Here is a 25,284-nt window from a genome sequence, read left to right as displayed (position 1 = left end):
GAAGTCATACCTTGCAACCCCAAATTGGCTCTGCATGACTGATCGTAAAACAGGCATTAGCATTCTTCCTGAAACAAGGCTGTATACCTTTGGGAACATTCACATTTAACCTTGTGAGTTCACTTCTCTTGAAACAATAAACTTTAACCGTCAGCTGCCAGGGGGAAGATCAGTTCAATGTAAGGAATTAATTAAGTCAGGCTGACAGAAGCCAATAAATCAATTTTTTTAAAAATCAAAATTTATTTAAAGGAATAACTATAGGTGCATTACATATACCTAATGGTTTTTCTATGCCCCAAAAGGCATTCACCTAAGCACTTTTAAGGCTGCCTCATTTTTCAGTTTTGTTTTAGTAGAGATTCTGATGTTCATCTAACAGAAAGTCTTTCCTACAAAACAGCAGACTTCCTTCAATCAAGGTCATAATTTGAAACATTATACAATAATGAGATTTAAATTATGTATGGGAAGAAAAGTAGAAGACTGAAACAAGGTATTAGAAATTCTAATTTGCCTTTAGATTCAGAAAAATATAATCCCGGGCCAGCACTGCTCTAACAGAGAGGAAGGTCATTAGCAGTTACTTGAATGTAATCTCTTCCCAACATTTCCAAAGGCCTACAACGTGGTTGCTGTGATCCTAGGGCCTTGATACCTAGATTTCTGGGTAACAACAAAATGGGAAGTAATCCACCACAACTTCATTTCTTGAGAAGATGAACTCTTAACTACAAAGGTGCAGAAAGGAAGTCCTCAACTGCTCCCACACCATGGCTACAGTATTCAAATACAAAAACCATTTAGATAAATAAAACCTGAGAGAAAAGACAACAGGTGGGTGAGCAAAGCCACGTAATTCATACTTCAGTTAACCAATTTAATGGTGCTCTTCTGAAGAGGTTGTTCTTTGGGGGAAAAAAAGCAGCCTAGAGGAAGAAGACCTCCTCAAGATTTATCCAGCATGTTAACTAAGGCTTCCTACTTTCAGAATCCTCAGTGACAACACATGATCCTGTAGGACATGTGAACACAGAGCACATGAACAACCGAAACATTCGAAGTTCAACCTCCTTCCCTACCACAGGGGATAATTTAAAATTATGGAATTTCATCTCCACTGTTTTAACTATTTTATCCAGTAAATTTCTGAAAGTATTGGTGAACTGTCAAAGACCAAAAACAAACAGTAGTGGGATCTAGATAATGAACTTCAACCAAAATTAGTCTTTGAGTAATTGAAATGTTACTTCATTAAGTTCTTTTGAAGAGAATAATCTTTAGAAGTCCACTCTCTTCACATGCCTTTACCCCGTGTCAAGCCAACAAAATCAGTATTATGTTTAGCTTAACAAGAATTACTGGTGGCACCAAATTGGGGACCAGCTGTCTGTTTTTTAAATTTAATATCATAAACAAATAATTTTTTAAACTAATGTAATATAAAAGTTCTCAGGACAGGCAGAAAGATGGCTAAACTTCATTTTAGACTCATGGTAACACCAAAGCAATTTAAAAAATGTAAATAAGACAAACTGAAGCCAACACTGCAAAGGGAATTTTAAAAAATCAGACTTGTTAAGAAATGAACTATTCTCACAACACTTGAAAAAGAAATGGGTTCTGGATGAATCCAAAGCCTGGAAGAATCCTGAGACATGTCCACTCACGGATATCGACAGTGAGCAGGGTCCAGGAGCAATTGCACAATAACTACACATAAGACCTCAGTTTAAGATTTGCAATTAGGGCTATTTTATACTTAATTTCAGCTTGGTAGAGAAAAAATTCAAATGTAACTTTTAAAGTAGAATTTCTTCTTGCCTTCCTTCTTTGGCATTTTAACCATTAAAAATTTATTTAGGAAAACTAGAATTATTTACAGAAGCGGCATCCAGTTCTAGAGTAATTTGGCACATTTACATGTGAAAAAAATCAGAAACCAATTGATAGATCTGTAATACACAAATACATATATAAGCATTTTATTTTAATAATACTCTTTATCATTTCAATTTAAATCATCCCATTATGAAAACGTCTTAATTGAAGAGAGAATATTTCTTCAAAACTCTAATCAGAGCTTTATCAATTAAATGTACAGCATTACAGCCTTTAGAAATACATAATTCTTCATTTTACAATAATACTTCCCCTTTAAAAATCTGTCATGGTTTGTCACGGATTTAAAATATAAGGCACCTAATGCTATGAAAGGGTAATACAGTATATGTAGTGTAAGTGAACCAGATCTTTTCTCAAATATTCTTTTGTAAAGTCCCACCAAATTTGTGTGAACATACTTGTTGCATAAATTAAACATTTTTTGTTGTTAATTTGCAATGTTCTACAAAACTCAAAATTATAATCTGTACCTATTATAGGCAGCTTATTGTAGCATTTTACCTGTAAGAAATACTGATCTATATACTTAAATGATTTCTAGAAAACATTTTCATAATATAGTCCAGCATTCAACAAATAACATGTGAAAATAAAGTCTCCAGAACATTAAGATTTTATTCCTTGATTAGTTCAAATTATTTCATCAGCTGAATTCCTTGAGATGTGTAAGGCAGGTCGGTCCTTCAGATGGACTGTGGACTGGAAATTCCTATAACTGTAATGACACGTACACAGCTACAGAGGAAAGTACTTCATTATGAAAATGAAGAAAACAGATATGAGGAAAATATATTTTAGAGTTCCAAAGAACTGAAACTGTTATTTTTCAGACTAGGCACTGAAATATTTTTCTACAAAAACTTGCCAGAGATTGTCTCTTCGCTGTATAATGTTCCATTATCAAGCTAAAAATAAAAACAAACACATACAAAATCATCATTAGATTATAACTGTCATAGCTTTAATTTTCTATACTTTATATTTTAAAAAGAAAATTATCTTAACATTGAAACATGTATCAAACAAAGTATATGTACTTCCTAACTGGATACTTGAGGTGAGTACTAAGAATGAAGGAAAGTGAGGTCTGCAGCAACGTCAAAGGCTGACATCCACTACTACTACCTGAAGATCACATGACAACCATTTTATTCCCGGTATATCCCACCAGTCCCCTGCAGAGACAAAGACCCCTGCCCAGCCTGCCCTACTTTACTTCATTGTGGTCCATCTTCTTTAGTCTGCACTATCTCCCCTTCATCCAGCTCTCACTTCCAAAAATACTGAAACCTTGCCTGGGTGGGGGTAGGGTATGAGTGTGAGTATGGAAATGATGTACAGCATACCAGAGAGGGAAAACGCATAAATTGTAGCATTAAAAATCTTTAAAGAATAACTATGCGTATTTTTTCAAATTTAAAGATGGCAGATAAACACATATTTAGTTCTACTCTGTCCCCAAAACCTTAGTAAAAAGACAATAAAGGGATTTTTTTTTAAAGGACTAAACCACATGGACAAAGAGTAGAGCAGAGACAAGAAAACAGCAGCTAACTCTTAGCTAGCACTGGGGAAATATGACAAGATATCTCGGTAGGGAGGGGTGAAGAAACAACTAAAAACAGGAAGATTGGTACAAAGTTTATAGAAAAAGCTGTCAGACACACAGATGCCCCCCCCCTTTACTTTTCACAGCTAGTCAAGTGCCCCTTCTCCATCCCAGGAGAAGATCTGAGGTTTATTCTCTAAAAAGGGTGGTAACAGAGGGTCTCTGGACTGGGGAAATGCCAGGCACAACCCTACACGGCTCAGGTAAAAGTAACATTTACAGAGTTATAGCAGTGTAAACACTGGTTATGGCTCTATCTGGGATGAGGAGGAGGCAGGAATGACACAGGGCTGGAAGGCAGACAAGGGGGTGAAAGCAGAGGAGGCGGAACGTCAGAGTAGTCTGTCCTCACCTCCCGCAGTGGGGAAAGCAACTGAAGACACCTAAAACTGAGAAATCAAGAAAGCGAAGATAAGTATGGTACCTAGAGAGACAGGAGGGAAAATATCAGAATCGACTAAGAGTTTGAAGTGATTCCTGAGAAAGGGGAAAGAAAGCAGGAGAGGGAGTGCAGGGCAGAGGACAGCTCGCTGCTCTGTACAAGAAGTCCTATAGAACTCTAACCGAACTCCACCACGTGCACGTGTAACCCTCCTATCAGTGAAAACTAAAATAAAAAATGACCGATCAGGGCCGGCCTGGTGGCGCAAGCGGTTAAGTGCGCGCGCTCCGCTGCGGCGGCCCGGGGTTCGCTGGTTCGGATCCCGGGCGCGCACCGACGCACTGCTTGGTAAGCCATGCTGTGGCGGCGTCCCATATAAAGTGGAGGAAGATGGGCACAGGTGTTAGCCCAGGGCTGTCTTCCTCAGCAAAAAAAGAGGAGGATTGGTGGATGTTAGCTCAGGGCTGATCTCCTCACAAAAAAAAAAAAAAATGACCGATCAAAGAAAAACACAAAACCAAGACAATTAGCCTTAGGGCAGAGGTGAATTTACCATGAAGATAATGAAGCACAGGCTTCAAGGCCAATGCAGGTTCAAGGAGGTGACAGGAGTTGTTCAGTGCTCCAGTGAGGAGGGGAAGCCCGGCCGCCTCGGGAAACATTTCAATATAAACTGCCTAAAGTCATCTCTGAAGAAAGTGACCAGAATCTCCAGAATTTCAGTAATTTATTGCAGTCTGTCATTCTAAGTAAATACATAATCATTTCTGTGCCTGCTGAAGACATATGTTGGGTGTATTTCAAGCATTCATTTAGTGAAACAAAATATCATATACTCTTTCTGTCACGTAAGAAATATAAAAGATAATCTTTCTTAAAATTTTAAAAAAATTTTTTAAAAATGGGGAAGTGCTCTTGAAACAATGTTAACTGAAAAAGCACAGTCAGAGAATCAGGACATATACGCTGCCAGTTACGGAAAACACATACACATAGAGAAAAGACTGGATATACAGCAAAGTATTACATTTTTTTCTTTTATACTCAGAGAAAAAATATTTTTTCTAAAGTATATCATTAAATAAAATAATGACCCTTAGCATTAATAAAAGTAAAAGTTAAAACTTGGGATCATTTGAGTCAGGCATTAATGTACATACTTTAAACTTACCAAGTATTTAATACCTCAACAACCTTCAAGGGAGGTTCTATTGTAACCTCATTTCACAAATAGGAAAACTGAGGCACAGAGAGGTTAAGAACTTTGCATAAGGTCACACAGCTAGTACATGGAGAAGCTGGAATTGGATCCCATGCAGTTTGACTCTAGAGTTTCACTCCCTTAGCCTCTAGGCTGTACTGCCTCTCAAACAACTAATTATGGAAAATCAATTGTGTAATTAAGCAATACAAGAATAAGAACCTTATTCAACATTAATGCCAGCTAACATACAAACCTGGGCTACAGACAACAGCTAACTAGCTCCATCCTCCTGAGAAACACCGTGCATAGGAATGAGACTCTCACACTGTTCGCTGTCTTCCGGAACCCTTAAAAAAAAACAAAGGCTAAAGTCAAGGAAAGCTTTAGAGTTGAAAGGAATCCTTAAAAATGATCTATTCTACTGGCTGAAGGTGTGAGGTCAGAACTAAGACTAGGGCAAGATTTCCCAACAACTTGTCCCAAGTTCTTTTTACAGGAGAATGTCAAAAGCTTTCTCTCTTAAGAATAAAGAAATTGAGGGGCCGACCCAGTGGCGCAGCAGTTAAGTGTGCGCGCTCTGCTTCAGTGGCCCGGGGTTCGCAGGTTCGGATCCCGGGCACTGACCAATGCACCACTTGCCAAGCCATGCTGTGGCGGCGTCCCATATAAATTAGAGGAAGATGGGCACAGATGTTAGTTCAGGGCCAATCTTCCTCAGCAAAAAGAGGAGGATTGGCAACTGATGTTAGCTCAGGGCTAATCTTCCTCACACACAAAAAAAATAATAAAGAAATTGAAACAGAAAATTTAAGGCAATGTTATCATATTTTATCATGAATTTTGTTCAAACCAATAAAAGTTTTCCACATTTAAATTTGTTATAGCAAAACAGTAAGCAATCTGCTTTTACCTATGAATCAAAAACTTTATTTATTTTAATTAATTAATTTATTTATTTTTGTGAAGAAGATTGGCCCTGAGCTGACATCTGTGCCAATCTTCCTCTATTTTCTTTGTGGGATGCCACCACAGCATGGCTTGATGATTGATGTGTAGGGCCGCACCCGGGATCCGAACCTGCAAACACTGGGCCACCAAAGCAGAGTGCACAAATGTAACCACTACACCAGCAGGCCTGCTCCTCAAAACATTTTTTTAAAACAAATAGTTGTGAAGAAACTACCTGATCACCCAAAAGATCCGAACAAATTAATTTTATCTGGCATAGTACATGTATAGATTATAATGTTTCAATAATTCTTCAAAAAATAGCTAAAAGATAGGCCAGCATAATATGATTCCCCGTTTATTTAGAAAACGCTATTTTTTAAAAATTTATATTGGAACTAAGCCTACCTCTGAGTTCGATGTTTTCTGCATATAAAGGCAAAAATTCTTCTGATTCCCACCATCACAGGATCCCAATTATTATAATGGCATAGAAGAGTTGCAATAAAAAATGAAAAAAATACAGGGATAGCGCCTGCAAAAAATAACCAAGAAAACTGCACCTAAAAATAAAAGATAAAGAAAGAAACTCTACAATTATAATTAAGACAATTTTCCCCTTTAACATGGAATAAGTTAAAACATCAAGAATATAATACTAAGCATTGACAGCATATTAAGTACATTATTATTAAATATAAGGATTTAAGACTCCAATGTACGATTCCACTTGCTTAATTTACCAACAAAAACGCTTCTCGCTTGGAAAATAGCGTAAAGGAAAGGCAGGAAGGATGCTTTTCATTTATTAGGTAGGCACAGTACATCCGAGAGCAGAATTATGAAACTTCAAGCTTTTGTCTGACGCCTCACGTTGCCCATTTCTTCTTTATTGGTTTCTGCCTATTCTCAAGTTGATCCCTCCCCTTCAGTTTCAGAAGTCATCTTCAAAAACTCACATTTTTAAAAACTGTTATGCTATAGTTGTGATATGCTGTGGTATGTTACAGTTCTTTTAAGACAGTACTAAAAACAGATAAAACTCTTTAAGTGCAACTTTTGCAAACTTTTTATTAACAATTTGCAACAAATTCTAATCCTGATACTTAAAACGTGTTTGATTATCTAGTAACAAAAAAAAAAATTCGAGAGAAAATCATGAGTGAGTAAAATAAAGACTAGACACAGGAATGCTTGTACTAAGAAGCGCGAGCCAGAGAAGAGAAGCAGCAAGCCGAGCCTCAGCGGGGAAGAACCCGCCGACCACCAGGTCTGACCTTCCCATCCATCATGTATCAGGGTTGTCAAGAAAATTAAAAATAATGAGATGCCATAAAGTTACCAACAAAAATCACCCTTCCTTTCACTAGTTTACCCTTTATCATCTCGATTCAACTAAGGATCAAAAACAATTGTCAAAGAAGAAGCCTGCACCAATTAATACTGAGACTCAGCTGCAACACACTAGTTGTTTGCTCTCAAAATAAAGACGAAAACAGTAACTCCGATCTTTCAAGACAGGGAAGGAAAACTGTGCGTGCCTTCTTTAAGCGTTAAAAAACAACGAGGTTTAGAATCATAGGCAAGACTCCCTCTGGTGGGAAACATACACTAGTCCATTTTGGAGCACCGTTAGTCAGAGGTAAGGGGTTTTGTGAGAACAATATTTTTTATGACGGACTCACAACGCGTAACACAAGGATAATCACCAACAACTTTTAACATGCACAGCCTGCTTGTACGGTACACACACACTCTGGCTGAGTCAGCCTAAGAACACCCAGGAAACAGCAGTCAGTAAGAGAAACTAAAAGGCCTTTACATTGTTACCAAATTATTGGTATAACACATTCTTGGAAAATTTGTCAGAATACTGAATATTCTAGAAACATCATGATGCACTTAAATGACCCAAGATCAGAAAAATTATGAAAAAGTTATGACTAATGAGAGTTAAAAATGTAGATATAGTTGATAGAATGATTTCATGAATATTCAACTAAAACTCTATTTCATAACTGAATAAAAGCAAGCCTTATAAAGGTAGGTAAAACCCTAGATGACTTTTAAAGGCAAAGTTCACTTTATTTATTTATGTGTTACCACATCATAAAAAAATTCCAACTGGATTTCCAACAAGCTATGAAGACAATTTTTAAAAATGAAGACATTTATTAACAAAGAAAACTGCCTATATAAACAAAAAAAAGTCTAATTCCTGGATATATCTGAATATGAATCTGAATATGATTAGCGATGCTTCCTATTATATAAAATATCAATTATAAATAGGTTAAAATAACCAATTCGCTTTAAGAACAATAAATAATGTTAATGAAGCCTAAAATTTCAGAAACTATACATAACCATGGTCGGCTATTAGAATCAAAAAACCCCATGCAAGTTGATTTCTCCTGTCAACTTTTGTTTCTATTACAGTTCTGGGGCACACTCTGCTACTTTTTCCAGAAGGTACTCTTCCTACCCTTAATTCCCACTAAAGGCCCAATCTACTCATTTAACTGGTTGTCTAATTCTAGATATGAAGACAATCAAGAAAAGACTGTTTGGCTATGTTTTTCCAATCAATTACATATACATACATTTTCCCTTTTCTTGTGTTTTGCCTTCATCTTAAAATATTTGATTAAACAAATTACACAATCATTTAATAAAATTAGGTCCCCTGTGACAGTTCTTTTAAAAAATCCCTATAATTGGGGCCAGCCCGTGGTGTAGTGGTTATGTTCGTGCATTCCCCTTCAGTGGCCCGGGTTTGTGTGTTGGAATTCCGGGCACCGACCTACACACTGCTCATCAAGCCAGGCTGTGGTGGCATCCCATATACAAAGTGGAGGAAGATTGGCACAGATGTTAGCTCAGGGTGAATCTTCCTCACCAAAAAAAAGAAAAGGAAAAAAAAAAAATCCCTAAAATTAACTTTCAATTTTTATTTTTCAAATCTACAAAAGCTGACATTTTCATAATATCAATAAAGTTCATTTACACAGCAGTCTACCAAAATCCTCTAATAAACAGAAATAATAAATTGTTTCACTAGAACAATTTCGGTTAATATTCAAGATTATGACCCTGAAATGTGGAAGGACCTGGATATTATTTAAATCTATAAAAGAATCTAATATTTGTAACTTTAGTTTTATGTATATTTTATAATATCCACATTCTTTGAAAATGCATGGTATGTAAGATAATTAATTCTCAATTAAGGAGAAGATCCCCATTTTTAACCATGATAAATAAGTAAGAATTTACTGAACCATAAAACAAAGTTAAATATGAGCACAGAACTGTTTTTTAAATAAAGAAGATACATATCACTGAGAGTATTTTGCCTTTATCCTGAAAACTGTAGAAAGATATAAAGAAAAATAGCTGTAAAAATCTGATTATAGCCAAAGCAATCCTGAGAAAAAAGAACAAAGCTGGAGGTATCACAATCCCTGACTTCAAAATATATGACAAAGTTGGGGCCAGCCCGGTGGCATAGCAGTTGAGTTTGCGCGCTCCACTTCAGCAACCCGGGGTTTGCAGGTTCGGATCCCAGGCACGGACAAACGCACTGCTTGTCAAGCCATGCTGTGGCAGTGTCCCATATAAAGTAGAGGAAGATGGGCATGCATGTTAGCCCTGGGCCACTCTTCCTCAGCAAAAAGAGGAAGACTGGCAACGGATGTTAGCTCAGGGCTAATCTTCCTCTCTCTCTCTCTCTCTCTCTCTCTCACACACACACACACACACACATATACTACAAAGCTATAGGAATCAAAACAGCATGGTACTGGTACAAAAACAGACACACAAATCAATGGAACAGAAATGAAAGCCCAGAAATAAAACCTTACATCTATGGACAGCTAATTTTAAACATAAGAGCCAAGAACATACAACAGAGAAAGGAAAGTCTCTTCAACGAATAGTGTTAGGAAAACTGGACAGCCACATGCTGAAGAATGAAAGTAGACCATTGTCTTACACCATACACAAAAATTAACTCAAAATGGATTAAAGACTTGAATGTAACACCTGAAACCATAAAACTCCTAGAAGAAAATATAGCCAGTACATTCTTTGACATGGGTCTTAACAGTATCTTTTCGAATACAATGTCTACTCAGGCAAGGGAAACAAAAGAAAAAATAAACAAATGGGACTACATCAGACTAGAGAGCTTCCGCAAGGCAAAGGAAACCATGAACAAAATGAAAAAATAACTCACCAACTGGGAGAAAATATTTGCAAATCATCTATTCAACAAGTGATTAATTTAAAAATATATATAAGGAACTCATACAACTCAACAACAAAAAACCAAACAACCCGATCAAAAAATGGGCAGAGGATATGAACAGACATTTTTCCAAAGAAGATATACAAATGGCCAACACGCACATGAAAAGATGTTCAACATCACTAATTATCAGGGAAATGCAAATCAAAACTACAATGAGATATCACCTTACACCAGTCAGAATGGCTATAACTAACAAGACAAGAAATAAATGTCAGAGAGGATATGGAGAAAACGGAACCCTCATACACTGCTGGTGGGAATGCAAACTGGGGCAGCCACTATGGAAAACAGTATGGAGATACCTCAAAAAATTAAAAACAGAAATACTATATGATCCAGCTATCTTTGAATAAATATTCAGTATTTATTCAATGAATAAATCATGAAATCAATTCAAAGAGATTTATGCATCCCTATGTTCACTGCCGCATTATTCACAATAGCCAAGATATGGAAGCAACCCAAGTGCCCATCAACAGATGAATGGATAAACAAGATATGGTACACATATACAATGGAATACTGCTCAGCCATAAAAAAGACAAAATCGTGCCATTTGTGACAACACGGATGGACCTTGAGGGTATTATTCTGGCTAAGTGAAATAAGCCAGACAGAGAAAGACAAACACCATACGATTTCACTCATATGTGGAAGATAAACACAAGGATAAGGAAAACATATTAGTGGTTACCAGAAGGGAAGAGGGTGGGGGGAGGGGGAAAGGGATAAAAGGGGCACATATGTATGGTGACGGATAAAAACAAGACTATTGGTAGTGAACACAATGCAGTCTCTACAGAAACTGATACATAATACCATACAGCTGAAATTTACACAACGTTATAAGCCAATATGACCTCAATAAAATAATAAAAAAAGAATCTGATTATAACCTCTACACATTATAAGCCCCTGGGCTTTCAAGTATTTCCTTTTCCAATTATATTAAAAAACACACACACATACCATTTTGTTACTTAATACTTGGAGTTAAAAGCTTACAAATATTGAACTGAGTGATAAATGGCTACACTACATCTTTTAGCTTTAGCCAATGGCACACCTCTTTTCTCCCTGTTACCCTAGGAGCACTAAGGAAACTCCTCCCTTTAGGCTGCTGGGAGGGACACCCCAATTCTCTTTTCTGCAATATTATCACTGCCAATATTTATCACAAGAATCCTGGAATCCAGACCAGGACTTCAAAGAAGGACGCAAAGAGCACCTACCCTGCTGAGTCCAGATAGAAATGAGCATTCGTCGAGAAACAACATTATTCATGCATTGCTCATATCTATAGTAGTCTTAGCATAGTGTTAAGGAATCTTTGGAGTTTACCTTAGAAATCAAAACATTATTTATTTATTTATTTTTTTTGAGGAAGATTAGCCCTGAGCTAACATCTGCTGCCAATACTCCACTTTTTTGCTGAGGAAGATAGGCCCCGGGCTAACATCCGTGCCCATCTTTCTCTACTTTATATGGGACGCTGCCACAGCATGGCTTGATAAGCGGTGCGGGAGTCTGCGCCGGGGGATCCGAACTCACGAACCCCAGGCAGCCGAAGCAGAGCGCGAATACTTAATTGCTAAGCCACCAGGCTGGCCCCAAAACACTACTTCTTATATGATAAAATACATCCCCTACTCTATACCACTGACTTATCAAAGAACAAGTGGAACATAATCAGATCCAAAACTGTAGAACTACATATAAAGATATTGCCCTTAGCTTAGAAATTGAGAAAATAAAAATCAAAAAGCTAAAAATGCAAGAGATTACCCATTTATTTGGTCCTTTTTATAACTTTATGTGGTAAAGCACCTTGGGAGCGAAGGCATCAAGTATTATTTCATGGTTGTATCCCTTATAATTTAGTCACATCTCAACTTTCATTAGCTCTGTTTTAATAATATACCTAAAATATCCAATAAATAGTTAGTCTTACCTTTTTCATACACATGTCAGCTATTATAGACAGAGGTATTGTAAGGCTTAGTGCAAGTGTGCCTATCAACGATGAGGTAAGAAAGCAGCCCCTAAAAAGGAAAAAATGAAAATATACATCTCCATATTTAAAAAGTATAAGAACCAAAGAAAAACACCAATCAAAGACTATCTATCCTAAAATATACATGTGAGAGATCAGGAGCAAAAATAAAAGCTTAGGATGGACTGAGGCATAACAAATAATAAAGTTACTAAGATGATTCTTAAAGTTTATCTTCTAATATTAAAAATCCAAATATATAAGTATAAAAATTTCCAAGTATTTTATGCTATTTTCAAGATCTGCTTCTAGATATTATTCAGCTTTGGATGTATAGCTTATACTTCACTAACATTTTTTACAAAACTGTCAAAAGAGTTCTTATAGTTTTGTGATAAAGACACTTCGCTAACAAAGGAAATAGCTTTATTAAAACTGCAGGACAATACCTCACAACACAGACTTTAAGAAAGTGATAAGCCAACATTTTACTCTGTCACCAAAGCGTGAAAAAATGTCTCACTCTCACAAAAACTAAAATAGTCTTTAGATGTGTGTTGCTCTTTTGGTTTGGCTTAGCATCGAAAAAACTAAACGTTTTTAAAGGATACTTCCCTTTTGTTTTCCATTTTTCTACCAATTGTCCTAACCCAAAGCTAAGCTCTTCATTTTATTTTCACCTTGAGCTATCAATACTGGTATCAAATTTGGAAATATCAATCTGCATATAATTTTTAGTTGAAGGAAAAAATGAAGGAAAGCATTATACCAAATAGATAAGCCATTTAGAAAGACTAATAATTTACGTGTATAAGAAGAAAATGAATTATAGGCAAGATAAAACCATAATGTATATAATTAAGACTACAGACCCATAAAAATTATAGGCAAGTAAATTCTAGCTCAGTATATATTAGAATTAATAATGCTGTCCTGCAATAAAAGAGGCTATCTCTTGATAAAGGGTCACTCAAAGTATTCAAAAGAGGCTGGACACTTCTTATTGATGAGGTAAAGAGAACTCAAGTACTAGCAGTTCCCACTACTCATGAGCTGCTCTGTGAAAAGAAGGTTCAGGGGTCAAATATGTTTTCTCTTTTCAATGCAGCATATGTTCTTAGAGATTTATAATGCAAAGTACAATCCTACAGAGTTTGAGACAAAGTATTAAAAAAAAATCTGTTTGATTTATACCAGCCTTTCCCAATTTAGCTAATGGTTGAATCCTTTTGTCATCTATTACCATTTGAGGACACACTTTGGGAAATGCTGAGACAGAGGACTAGATCCTATCACCTAACATCTATGCTAGATGGTACAGTATATGGACTCATGGTACAGTATATAGTACAGTATATGGACTAGTGGTACAGTATATGGTACAGTACATGGACTAGTGGCACAGCATATGGACTTATCAGTACACTTGAAGTTTTTTTAAATAAACAATGAGTGACAAGTACACATCTTTAATTCACAAAAAAAATTCACAACTGCACTTTTAAATCTGGAGTTTACTACTCAGCACTGTATATATGCTGAAATTTTTTGTTCTATTTATAGTTAAATACACAATAACCTTGCCTTCCCCAAAAGAAGGGAATCATCATACATGCAAAGATTATGTCTTCTGATTTAAATTTTTATTTTTTATGATTTAAAAAGATACAAAATATATAGAGACATGCTTCTTATAGCTGTTTTGAGTACCGACACCACCTAGAATTTAAGGGATATAATGTTTGTTTCATTACTGATTAACTTACTGCTACTGAGTTGTTACCATAAGTACTCTTAAACGCTTGAGTGTAGAAGTATAGCTGAAAAATAAACTTTCTTGAGGTCCTGAAAAATCCACCCTAGGTAAGGACAAACATAGCTTTGATCATAATATATGACTTTGAGTGTCCAATTTAACTATTTAACAATAAACACTCATATACACGGTAATATAAAATTGTGTTCCCTCTGTGGAAAATGATTTTCGAATTCTCTATCAAAATCAAAGTCCACATGTTTGACTCAGTCTTTTCTAATTACTGGCATTTATCCTATACAATGCTTATATATATATATATATATATATATATATGTAAAGACATATATGAGGATGTTCAATGCCATATTATTTACAAAGCAAAAGACTGGGAACTTAAAATGTCTCTCAATAAGGAACTGGTAAAACACATTACGTTCTATCCATTATGTTAGATAATGGATTGGAACATAATAGATTAGAATACTACACAGGCTTTGAAAAAATGAATTGAATCTAAGTGCTGATATGTAAAGATTTACAAGACAACAATTTGTGGGGAAAAAAAGCAAAGTACAGAACAATATCCATAGTATTCTCCCATTTGTGTGTTAAATATAAAACAATTTGGGGGGGGAATTAAGAGACTGATACACACTTCCGTATGTATAGAAAATTTTGTAGAACGCTTAGAAGTTAAAAGTGGTTCCCTTTGGGGAAAACGAATGGAAAATTGGGGTAGAAGGGAGATTTCCTTTTCATTGTAGTCTTTTGCACACTTTTGTATGTTTTACTCTTTGAATTTTACAAAAGTCAAACAAAAAGAGAACGAAATATTCCAAAACGTTATTTATTTAAATGTGAAATTTTCCTTGGGAGCAAACTCAAAAATAGAGAGATTATATGTCACAACTCATATTTGATCATCTCCAAAGCCTACATTGAATTCTGCTGCACATAATGAAACTCTATTACATACGTTTATTCAAAATAAAGCTCTCAGGATGTGGAGAAAAGGGAACCCTTATTCATTGCTGGTGGAAATGCAAACTGGTGCAGCCTCTATGGAAAACAGTATGGCGATACCTCAAAAAATTAAAAATAGAACTACCTTATGATCCAGCTATCCCACTTCTGGGTATTTATCCAAAGAACTTGAAATCAACAATCCAAAGAGGCTTATGCACCCCTATGTTCATTGCAGCATTACTCACTACAGCCAAGACGTGGAAGCAACCCAAGTGCCCATCAACAGATGACCGGATAAAGAAGATGTGGTGTATATATGCAATGGAATACTACTCAGCCATAAAAAAAGACAAAATCATCCCATTTGCAACAACATGGATGGACATGGAGGGTATTATGTTAAGTGAAATAAGCCAGACAGAGAAAGACACTTCACTCATATGTGAAAGATAAACTAACACACAGACAGACAGAACAGTTTGGTGGTTACCAGGGGGAAGGGAGTAGGGGGGTGAGCACAAGCGGTGAAGGGGCACATTTATATGGTGACTGACAAATAATAATGTACAACTGGAATCTCACAATGTTATAAACTATTATGACATCAATAAAAAAAAGTAAAATAAATAAATAAAGCTCTCAATAAAGAATGAGCATTTTAATATTTGTAGGTGGCACAATCCATGTTTACTATGAGTCTCAATGTAATAAGAACCATACTAAACCCTTCTCTAGTCTACATTCCAGAGAATAATTTAGTTATTTCTTTCAAATATGTAAAAACTCCTTGCTTTGAAATTTTCTAATTTAAACTAAACTTAGAAAGCTAGAGAATATGAACTTGTATTAAAATACAATGAATATATAATTATTTAAAGCATATGGTTCATTGGGGCGAATCATATGAAACTGCAGTGAAAAATGGTTGAAGATCAACAATTCCTTACGGTTCAACTAAGTTCAATCAAAACACTACCAGTAAGTAGTTCTACCTGACCAGAACAAGAGCGGAGACAGGCAAGAGAAAGGACAGAACAATAGAGGTGATAGGACAAGAGAACAAGAGGACATATGATATATATTAATATATAAAATAAAATATGTAACTCTTTTTGGTTAAAAAAATTTAGCACCAAAAAGGCACATAATGAAACATAGAAAAATGAATAGGTAAACCAATTCTGATACCAAAGAGTTTTAGATAACAGTAAGTACATAAATTACTACAATATAAAGTATCTTTAAGTACTACATGAAGGGAAGTGAGTGCAGGGGATATGAAGAAAATAGAGTATTTCCTTAATTGGGGAGGGGCAGAAGTGTAGGCAGAGCATCAAGGAAGACTTCATGGAAAAGGCCATTTTGTTGCAATCTTTTGCAAGGGAAAACTAGTCAGTCTTAACTGGCATATAATAAAATTCATTTAGGATTTAAGTACAATTTGTTCTTTCTTTTTAAGTTCCTATTAGAAGGAAACTGGACTAAGTATCAAGCTCTATATTTGAAAGGTTTCTTAAACTCTACACATGACATTGTCTTCAAATTATTTCAGGATTATTATCACATATCAATATATTTGATTTTATAACATATCAAAGTATCTAACATCTCAAATTAATCAGAGTTTAGGGTTTACATATCTGGCTCACCCACATGAAAAATCCTGAGAATAAACAAAATAAAAAAGCCTATGAATAACCAGACATTCCAAAGTCCCTTAAATAAGCAAAGTCCCCTAGATTCTCACTTAGAACTCATGTTATTCATACTTGGTATATACACATCTTGTAAGTTTGGATTTCCGTTAGATAATGACACCTTTCATTTGGGTAACACTCTACTTTCTAAAACACTTTTATAAATTTAGGTCATTCATATTCATTCAACAAATATTTACTGAGCTCCTTCTGTGTACAAGGCACTACACTATGCAATGGGTACACAGAAGTTAAAAAATAAAAACAAAGTTCCGCTCTAACAGAGTTACTGTATTAAATTGTAAATGTGGTGTGGGGTGGGAAGGTGCAGAGGAGGGGCCATCAGAAGACAGAAGAAATACAAATGCTTAACTTATCCAAAAGTCAATAAACTGATAACTAATAAATCATAGGGTAATAAACAGTACATACCACAACCACAGGAACTCTGACAGAACTGTTCCAATAAGGCCGTTAACGATAATGCACATTAATACTACTTTATTGGGAAACTCAAAGTCCTCAAATCCAGTATAATGAAGTAAAAAGAAACCTGGCCATAAGAGCAGTAGATTAAACAGACCTACAAAACCTAAATATGTATAAAAAAGACAAAAGTTAGTAATTGTGATTTATTTAAATTTTCCAAACTTATAACTCTATAATCAAAAAACATTAGATTTTGCACAAAGGGCTCCAACAGGTTTCCTCGACTGGAACTTCTGTTTCTTTGTTAAGTCAGTCCTGTGGATAGCTCAACACCAGAAAAACTCTATCAAGCAACTGGTGATCACTGAGTCTTCAAGGTTCAACTATCCACGCTGCACGGAGCAACTACTGCCGAATAAACCACTTAAAACAATTCCAACAGAAGGGTTGTTAACCTTAGCTACTAATAATACAGTGTCCTAGAACTTAAAGAAATAACTAGGGTGTGTGTATATGAGTATTCAGCCTAAATTAATTATGAGGAACTGGATGGTTTGTTTCTGATTCAACTCATATACTTAAAGCACCTGTGCTATGCTAGGAATGTCAAAAGGTGCCAAGAAAGATAAAATTCTTGGTTCCTGCCTTCGCCGAGCTCATACACTAGTTGGTGAGACAACATACATACACAAATAGCGATTCAACGTATGAACTAAGCACAGACTACTTGAAAAGGAAGGCTATAAGGTTTAGTGGTTAAAAGTGCATGCTCTGCAGTCTGACCGCCCTGGGTTCCAATCCCAGCTCTACCATTCACTAGTAGTATAAGGTGCAGATGCAGAAGCAAGAACCTCTTTTAGGCCTCAGTTTTCCAATCTATAAGTGTAAAATAATATTTAATTAGGCTACTGGGAAGATTAGACAAAACACATAAAATATAGCTCAGTACATGGCACACAGTAAACAGTTAATAAAGGCTAGCTATTATCATAGGAATGTAAGTTTATATATGGCTATATACCTGGAAATGTGAAGATTATAAACAAAAAAATACTACAAGTTTGTGGTAATTTTTATTGCACTTGCTATATAGTTAAACATCACAGATCCACTATGAGATCCATGAGGTAACTATAGAGCTTTCTTAAAAGAAAGTTAAATTACAGCAGATTTATATTTTACACTTGCTGCTAAATAATAAACTAGTATATACGATGCCTAGTCAAATCTTCTTAACAGGGCTGGAGCACCCTCTCTCTATCTGCTGCTAAAGATTCACAACCATTGCCTTCTCTGAAGACCGTCCTGGAGAGCAAACAAGTCTGCCTTTCCCAGGAAGTTCCCACTCCTCCCCGCCCCCCAACAACTGACTGATGGGAGACTCACAAGGTTGGCCCTCATGGCTCAAGGCCAGGACAACTCTGAGGAGGGCCTAGACATATTACCCACTCTTGCTCCCCCTCTGCCCCTTGCCCCCACCCCTGCCAGGAATTGGGCCAAACCTCTACTGAGACCACGTGGTTCTTTCACCTTCTGTATCCTGCTTCTCTCACTTCCTCGCCGGTCTTTCCTGCAGAGCACTTCCTCAATAAGTCACCCGCACCAAATCCCTGTCTCACATCCTGCTTCTAGGAAATCCAACTTAAGACATATAATGATTAAAACAAAAACAAACAAAATGACACACACACAGGAAGAACTCATGACCTAAAAGGCTTGCATCCCATTAAAAAGGTATTCTAATTAAACACCAAAATTTGGCATTATCAAGAATCAAATCTATTTTCTGGTCCCTGAACTATCAAGTCTATAAAATCCCACATAAATTAACAACCTTTGGACCTAGAGACAAAGGTCCAAATCGCTTCACCTATTCTCCAGACCTTCCAGAATGTGGTCCACATACATTCCTGTTCTTCCCTAAAGTGAACACTCCAGCGCAATCACACAGATCTATTCGCTGTTCCCTGCTGTGCTTTGCTCACATCCCCATGCCCAGAGAACCCTCCACATCCCAATCCAAACTTCTTCCTCTCCAATCCTGTCTATCCTTAACCCAAGTCAAATCAACAGTGCTTTACCTATCACATGACATATGAAGAACAATCAAGCTACATGTCTATGTGTACTCTCACCAATAAGAGTAAATTAAGCAACTTTTCTTGAAAGTTGCCAATCTTAAAAAAGAACACTCAAAAAATATTAACATTTCATTCCATTCCAGATGGAATGTTCTATGACTCTAAAATAAGACATCATTAAAATTATCTTCATACTTAAGGTGTATTTATTGAATTCTATACCTAAAAGGGACTTGAGTGATCACCCAGTCTGGTGTCTTGTCAAAAGTTTTATTTTTATTAATCTTTAGGTGCAGATATTCAAACTATTTTTAGCAGAAAAATCTTTTCTACAAATTATAATGCAAAAAGCCTAACAAAGCAGAGATGTTCCAGCTGAAGCAGCAAAGGAGTCCAAGAACCAGACCCATGCATGCAACACCATCTTCTCCCCACCTTCCCAGGATCCTCTGTAAACCATTTTGGAAGCTACTCATCTAGTCCAATCACCTCATTTTTCAGATGAGTATGAGATAAATGAAGTTATAACAGCTAGATCCCAAGTCTCCTGAGTGGCCCTATAAGCTGTACTTTGAACTCTCATTACCAGGCTTCTTTATCTATTGATATCCGGATATCTTTTGGAAGATATCTTGTCAATGTGCTCTTCTTTTGCAATCCTACAGATATCACAGGTTCTTTACTGAGCTGCTTTTAGGCAAAAGAGTTTATAAATCATATTAGCTATTTTATTTACCAAGATTAAGAACTGATGCCAGAAACTATAATTGGGTAATGTGAAAATCTATGTCATAAAAGAATCTGAGTCTTAAAGACAAACTGTAAATGAAAAGCTTTAAATGGCCCACAATTTTTACTGAAAATAAGTACATAGACTGGAATAGTATTATGCATATTATTTTGGGGAAGTTTCCCCAATCCTACGCTTCCAACAATTCAAAAATGGCAAAATGTATAATACAACAGGTATACTCTCACATACTTATAATAGCAAAATCTGTCACTTCAATGAGGAAAATATCTGATCTTAAGACAGTAATACAAAAAAGGTGTTAGGAGGAATTTCTTTCTTTATCTCACATTGAGGGAATGGGCGTTCCCTCATATGTACACAACTACGCAAGACAAGGTAAGAGAAATACATTGAGATTGGACTTCATAATCTTTAAAATTTAATGGTTTTAAAGAATCATATGGAGGGGTGAGAGGAAAAGGTTTCCGTATTCGCTCCAAAAAACAAAACCCTAAGTTAATCATTCAGAGTAAATAGCCTCACAAGTTAAACATATGCTTACCAAAGAACATCGGAATATCCAACTTATCTTCTCTGTCTACTTTTCTCTTAATCATAACAATATAGACAGCATAGAGCATGGCTCCAACAAGAGACCAAATGGAACCTGTAAAAACAAAGATAATGATTTAAAGCATTTGTTCATTAACTCATTCAACGCACATTTACTTAAAATCTAACAATGTGCTAGCTCCTATTTCAAGAAATGAGAATACAAATATGAAAAGATAAAGTATATCCCACCCCCATCCATGTCCTCCAGGAGTATAGGAAGGAGTTTAAAGTGTAAACAAAAAAATGCAAAACATTCACTCAATGATCTAACCAAACACTTATATGCAATATAATACTAAAACTCATATAATTAACACTTTGCTAATTTTGAAATGTATACTTCCTATTTTCCCCTAAACAATTTTGACACCTGACACAGCTCAACTTAACAATGCTTCTTTCCCTCTCTAAGCTGTTGCTTATATTGTTCTCCCCACTGCCATATATCATTTTTAATACATATTCCATTACCATCTTCAAGGCCGTATTAAAGTCCTACCTCTGCTACAAAGCGTCCTCTTTCTACTGCACTGAATTTCCATCCTACTTGTCTTCTATTTTAGACAATTTAATACTTACTATAGTTAAATATGGTATTATTTTATTCTTTAGTGCCTTTATTTTGTAAATCTCACATACTGATTAAAATCAAGAACTCTTTGAAAACTGCAAACACATAATTTATACTTTTTAATGTTCCAAAATATTTAACACAATGCAGGGCTCATAGAACATGCATAATAAGTACCGATTCTCTTTAATATATTAACTCAGTCTCAAAAACATATAAGTAAGCCTTTAAAAACAGCTAAATAATGTGCTGTCTGCTAAGTCACCACATTCAATACTTTAATCAATTATCCAAAAGTCTAATGATTTATTAAATCTATTTTTTAAATTATTTTAAAACCTTTTTTTAAAGCAAAGTGAAAGCCCGTCAACAAAATCTCTCACACACACAACAAATACATGCATTGTTTTACACAGACAAAGATGCTCTGGGTGAGAAAGAGGTGAGGTAGTTCAAGGCACAGCGCACTGGGCAGTAACCAGGAATAGTTTAGAAAGCATTGCTCTATTCAATCAACTTCAAATACCTAAAGAAAGTACCCAGAGGGATGCCATTAAGCTAAGTTCTGATTACCTTTGTTTTTGTTAAATCTAAAGACTGGATCAAAAACTAAGTGTTCACCATAACAGTAACTGTTTCAGGCAAGAATCACAAGTGAATGACAAGATTAGTGGGTGCAAGTGGAGTCATGCGTGTTTACGACCGGATATGTTCTGAGAAACGGGTCACCAGGCGATTTCGTCATTGTGCAAACATCGTTAAGTATGCTTACACAAATCTAGATGGTATAGCCTACCACACACTAGGCTATATGGTACTAATCTTATGGGACCACTGTCCTATATGTGGTCTGTCGTTGACCAAAACATCATTATGTGGCGCACGACTGTATGATAGAAACAGGATATCTGTACAGTCTCAAAGTATCTCCCTATAAGATGCTTATTACTTTCAAAGGGAAAAATTAGTAACTTTACACTGGAGCAACCTGGCAGATATCACCTTAAAATCAACACCATGTGCCTTCTGATATGATATACTGATCAGGACATAGTATCACTTCCGTGGTATTCTTACCAAAAATGCACAAGATAAATTTAACCAAAAGGAAGTATCAGACAAACCCAAACTGAGGAACAATCTACAAAATAACTGGACAGTATCCTGTTGTAAAAGTGTTAAGGTTATAAAAGACAAAAAGAGACAGAGGCACAGCTCCAGATTAAAGGAAACTAAGGAGACATGACAACTAAATCCAACAACTGATCCTGGACCAGAAAAAGAACATTAGTGGAAAAAATGGTGAAATTTGAAAAGGATATACAGATTAATATTATTGTAATCAATGTTAATTCCTGATTTTTTAACTGTACTGTAGTTATATACGTAGTTAACAGAGAATCTGGGTGAGGGCTATATGAGAACTCTGTGAACTATTTCTGCATTTTTTTTACATTATTTCCAAAGGAAAAGTTAAAAAAAAAAAAAAAAGGCCCTGCTAGTGCCCACCTTCTGAGTGTGCACACGCGCACACACACACGCACACAGACATCATGATATGCATAAAACTTTCTTGTATACTCTAACAGAAAGAATACAGTGTCAGGTTCTCACTTACCTATTGTATCTCTTCCAGAAGATTTTTCAGACCCTGACAGGTTTACCAGCACAACACCTCCAATGCTGTGAGAATAAGTCATTACTGATAAGCAAAATAATAAATTCCCTAAAAGGGCTAATGATAAAGATAAAAATTATTTACAAATGATCAAGATTAATCTCAAATTTGGGTAAGACTGGCAAAAAATTTTGGGATTTAATTAATAATATCTGACAATATTATCAGGATAGTATGAGTGCTATACTTGTATTAGTTCGTTGAATCCTCACAAAATGTTCAATATTATAAGAAAGGTATTATTATTATTATTATTACCATTCCCCTTTTACATATGAGAAAACTAATGCACAAAGAGATGAAGTAACTTGACCAAAATCACACAGCTGGGATTGAAACGCAAGCAGTCTGCTTCCAGAGTCCAGTGCTCTTACTGGCTATGCTATCTCCTGCCTTTCAATTAGGGAAGAATTAACCAACTTGTCATCTCTCTTCCAATCTTTCTTTTGGAGATATACATATATTAAACCCATAAAAACCTAGCAATGGCACTAATTCTTGCTTACTGGTAAACCTTCAAGTAACAGTAAAACTATCCTTAAATATTTAAATAATTAAAAATCATTATTTTAATGCATAAAATAAGACAATTAACAATGTTGAGAAAACAGAGGTCATTCATTCATTCAATTGTTATTTACTGAGCTAAGCACTGGGGTACAGCAGTCAACAAGACAGATGTGACTCCTGTCCTCATGGAGCTTATATTGTCTTTCTATTTCTATGCATCTTGTAAACTGTATATATTTTTCAAGCAGATGAAATATTGCTAATTTTTAAAAAAATCAGTCTAATTCTTTCACCTACTGATTAGAAAACACAGGTGGCAGTGGGAGAGGAATACAAAAAAGAAATTTTTTCCCTTATGGAATTATACCATCACAAGTCAAATACTCCTATCTTTCAATTAAATCATCACCGTTAAATAACCATTGCTCAAATTCAGATTCAGCTATTATTTACTGAGCACCCACAACACGCTAGAAACCAGAGGTTTTAATTTCATTTAGACGATGATGATGATGATGATGATAATAATAATAATAATAATGGCTAAATATATTGAGCACCTACTGTGCATCAGACATTGTTTCAAGCACTTTAGAAGTTTTAATTCATTTGATTCTCTAACAATCCTTTCAGACAAATCCTACTATGATTCCCAATTTACAGATGAGGAAACTATGACACAAAGAGGCAAGAAACTTGCCCAAAATCTCAAAACTAGTAATGATGGCAGGGGGACTGGATTCCAGGTAGTTTAGCTTGAGGTCACCCTCTTTTCTGTCTCTCAACTGATGGAATGAGACATTTTAGCTTATCAGAAGATTTCCTTCAGGATTGTTACTATGTCAAATTCTTTTTATAACCTCAGAAACTGAATCTCATTGTATAAGGCATTTCAAAACAAAGTATTAAATAATGTTTAATACAGTACTCTTAAGAACATATAACAAATATACAAAAAAATTCTGAATAATGATTTTTCTAGACCACAGGTCAAGCAAACTTTTTTTTAAAGAGACAAAGAGTAAATATTTTAGGCTTGCGGGCCATATGGTCTCTGTTGCAAGCGAACTCTTCCATTGTAAGCTTAACGCAGCCATAGACAATCTGCAAACAAATGAGAGTGGCTGTGTTCCAATAAAACTGTATTTACAAAACAAGAAGCCAGCTCACCGTAGTCTGCTGACCCCTGTTCTACATCTACTTTAATGAGAAAGAGCAATGGATCTTGTCGAAATACTCTTAAGTTCAACATTTTAAATCCATTTCCTTCTTTTTCAAACCTTTCTTTATTAAGAGAGTGCAAAGAAAAGTTAGAAATTTGCACGAATTTTGAATAAAGTTGAATAAAACCTCATTTACTTCCCCAATATAAATATATTGTATTTCCCTAATACAAAAATATGTTTGGCTAAAACATGAGCCAATCATGCAAAAGAATAAATTTCTAGTGGCAAAAGTCTAAATGGTAAATTAGTAGGGTCAACCACTACCCATGGAAAGTACCATGGGTAATTAACCCTTATATCTAAAAGAGAAAAACACATAATAATAAGCTACCAGTTATATTATTGCCAAGTACCAGTCTCTAGGATAATCACTTTTTATATATATTCTCTCCAAACTTTAAAACAAGCCTGCAAAGTAGATGATACTATCATTATTTCCCCACCTATGAAATCCTCTGAGAGTTTAAGGGAACTGCCAGGGACAAAGAGCAGAGCTCTGATTCAAACCCAGCTCTGATAGCTAAGAAATGTTAATCTTTCTATTAAATCATTCTGCTACCTTCTCTGATTTCTGATTTTCTCTCACAAAAACAACAGCTTTATCAAACCAACACATCTTTTTGAGTATTCTCTGTGAGCTCAGCCCTATGCGATGACTTTGGT

General features: G+C 35.6%; 1 protein-coding gene across 1 annotated transcript in view; it reads right to left on the bottom strand.

Annotated features, from left to right (window-relative positions):
• Positions 1-1,956: 1,956 nt before the first annotated feature.
• The window catches only part of SLC35F5 (solute carrier family 35 member F5), a 38,587-nt gene continuing 15,259 nt past the window's right edge, over positions 1,957-25,284 (bottom strand). The window contains exons 10-16 of the mRNA XM_058548845.1: positions 22,826-22,890; positions 20,584-20,688; positions 17,211-17,370; positions 12,315-12,405; positions 6,457-6,611; positions 5,354-5,447; positions 1,957-2,810 (exon numbers count right to left, since the gene is read on the bottom strand). Of these exons, the coding sequence (XP_058404828.1) occupies positions 5,372-5,447; positions 6,457-6,611; positions 12,315-12,405; positions 17,211-17,370; positions 20,584-20,688; positions 22,826-22,890 (652 nt within the window). The 3' untranslated portion in view covers positions 1,957-2,810; positions 5,354-5,371. The remainder of the gene's footprint in view (positions 2,811-5,353; positions 5,448-6,456; positions 6,612-12,314; positions 12,406-17,210; positions 17,371-20,583; positions 20,689-22,825; positions 22,891-25,284) is intronic.

Source organism: Diceros bicornis, chromosome 10, assembly GCF_020826845.1.
Source record: "Diceros bicornis minor isolate mBicDic1 chromosome 10, mDicBic1.mat.cur, whole genome shotgun sequence".
Lineage (NCBI taxonomy): Eukaryota > Metazoa > Chordata > Mammalia > Perissodactyla > Rhinocerotidae > Diceros > Diceros bicornis.
Note: the sequence above shows the minus strand (reverse complement) of the source record. Positions and strands in the feature narration are given on the sequence as shown.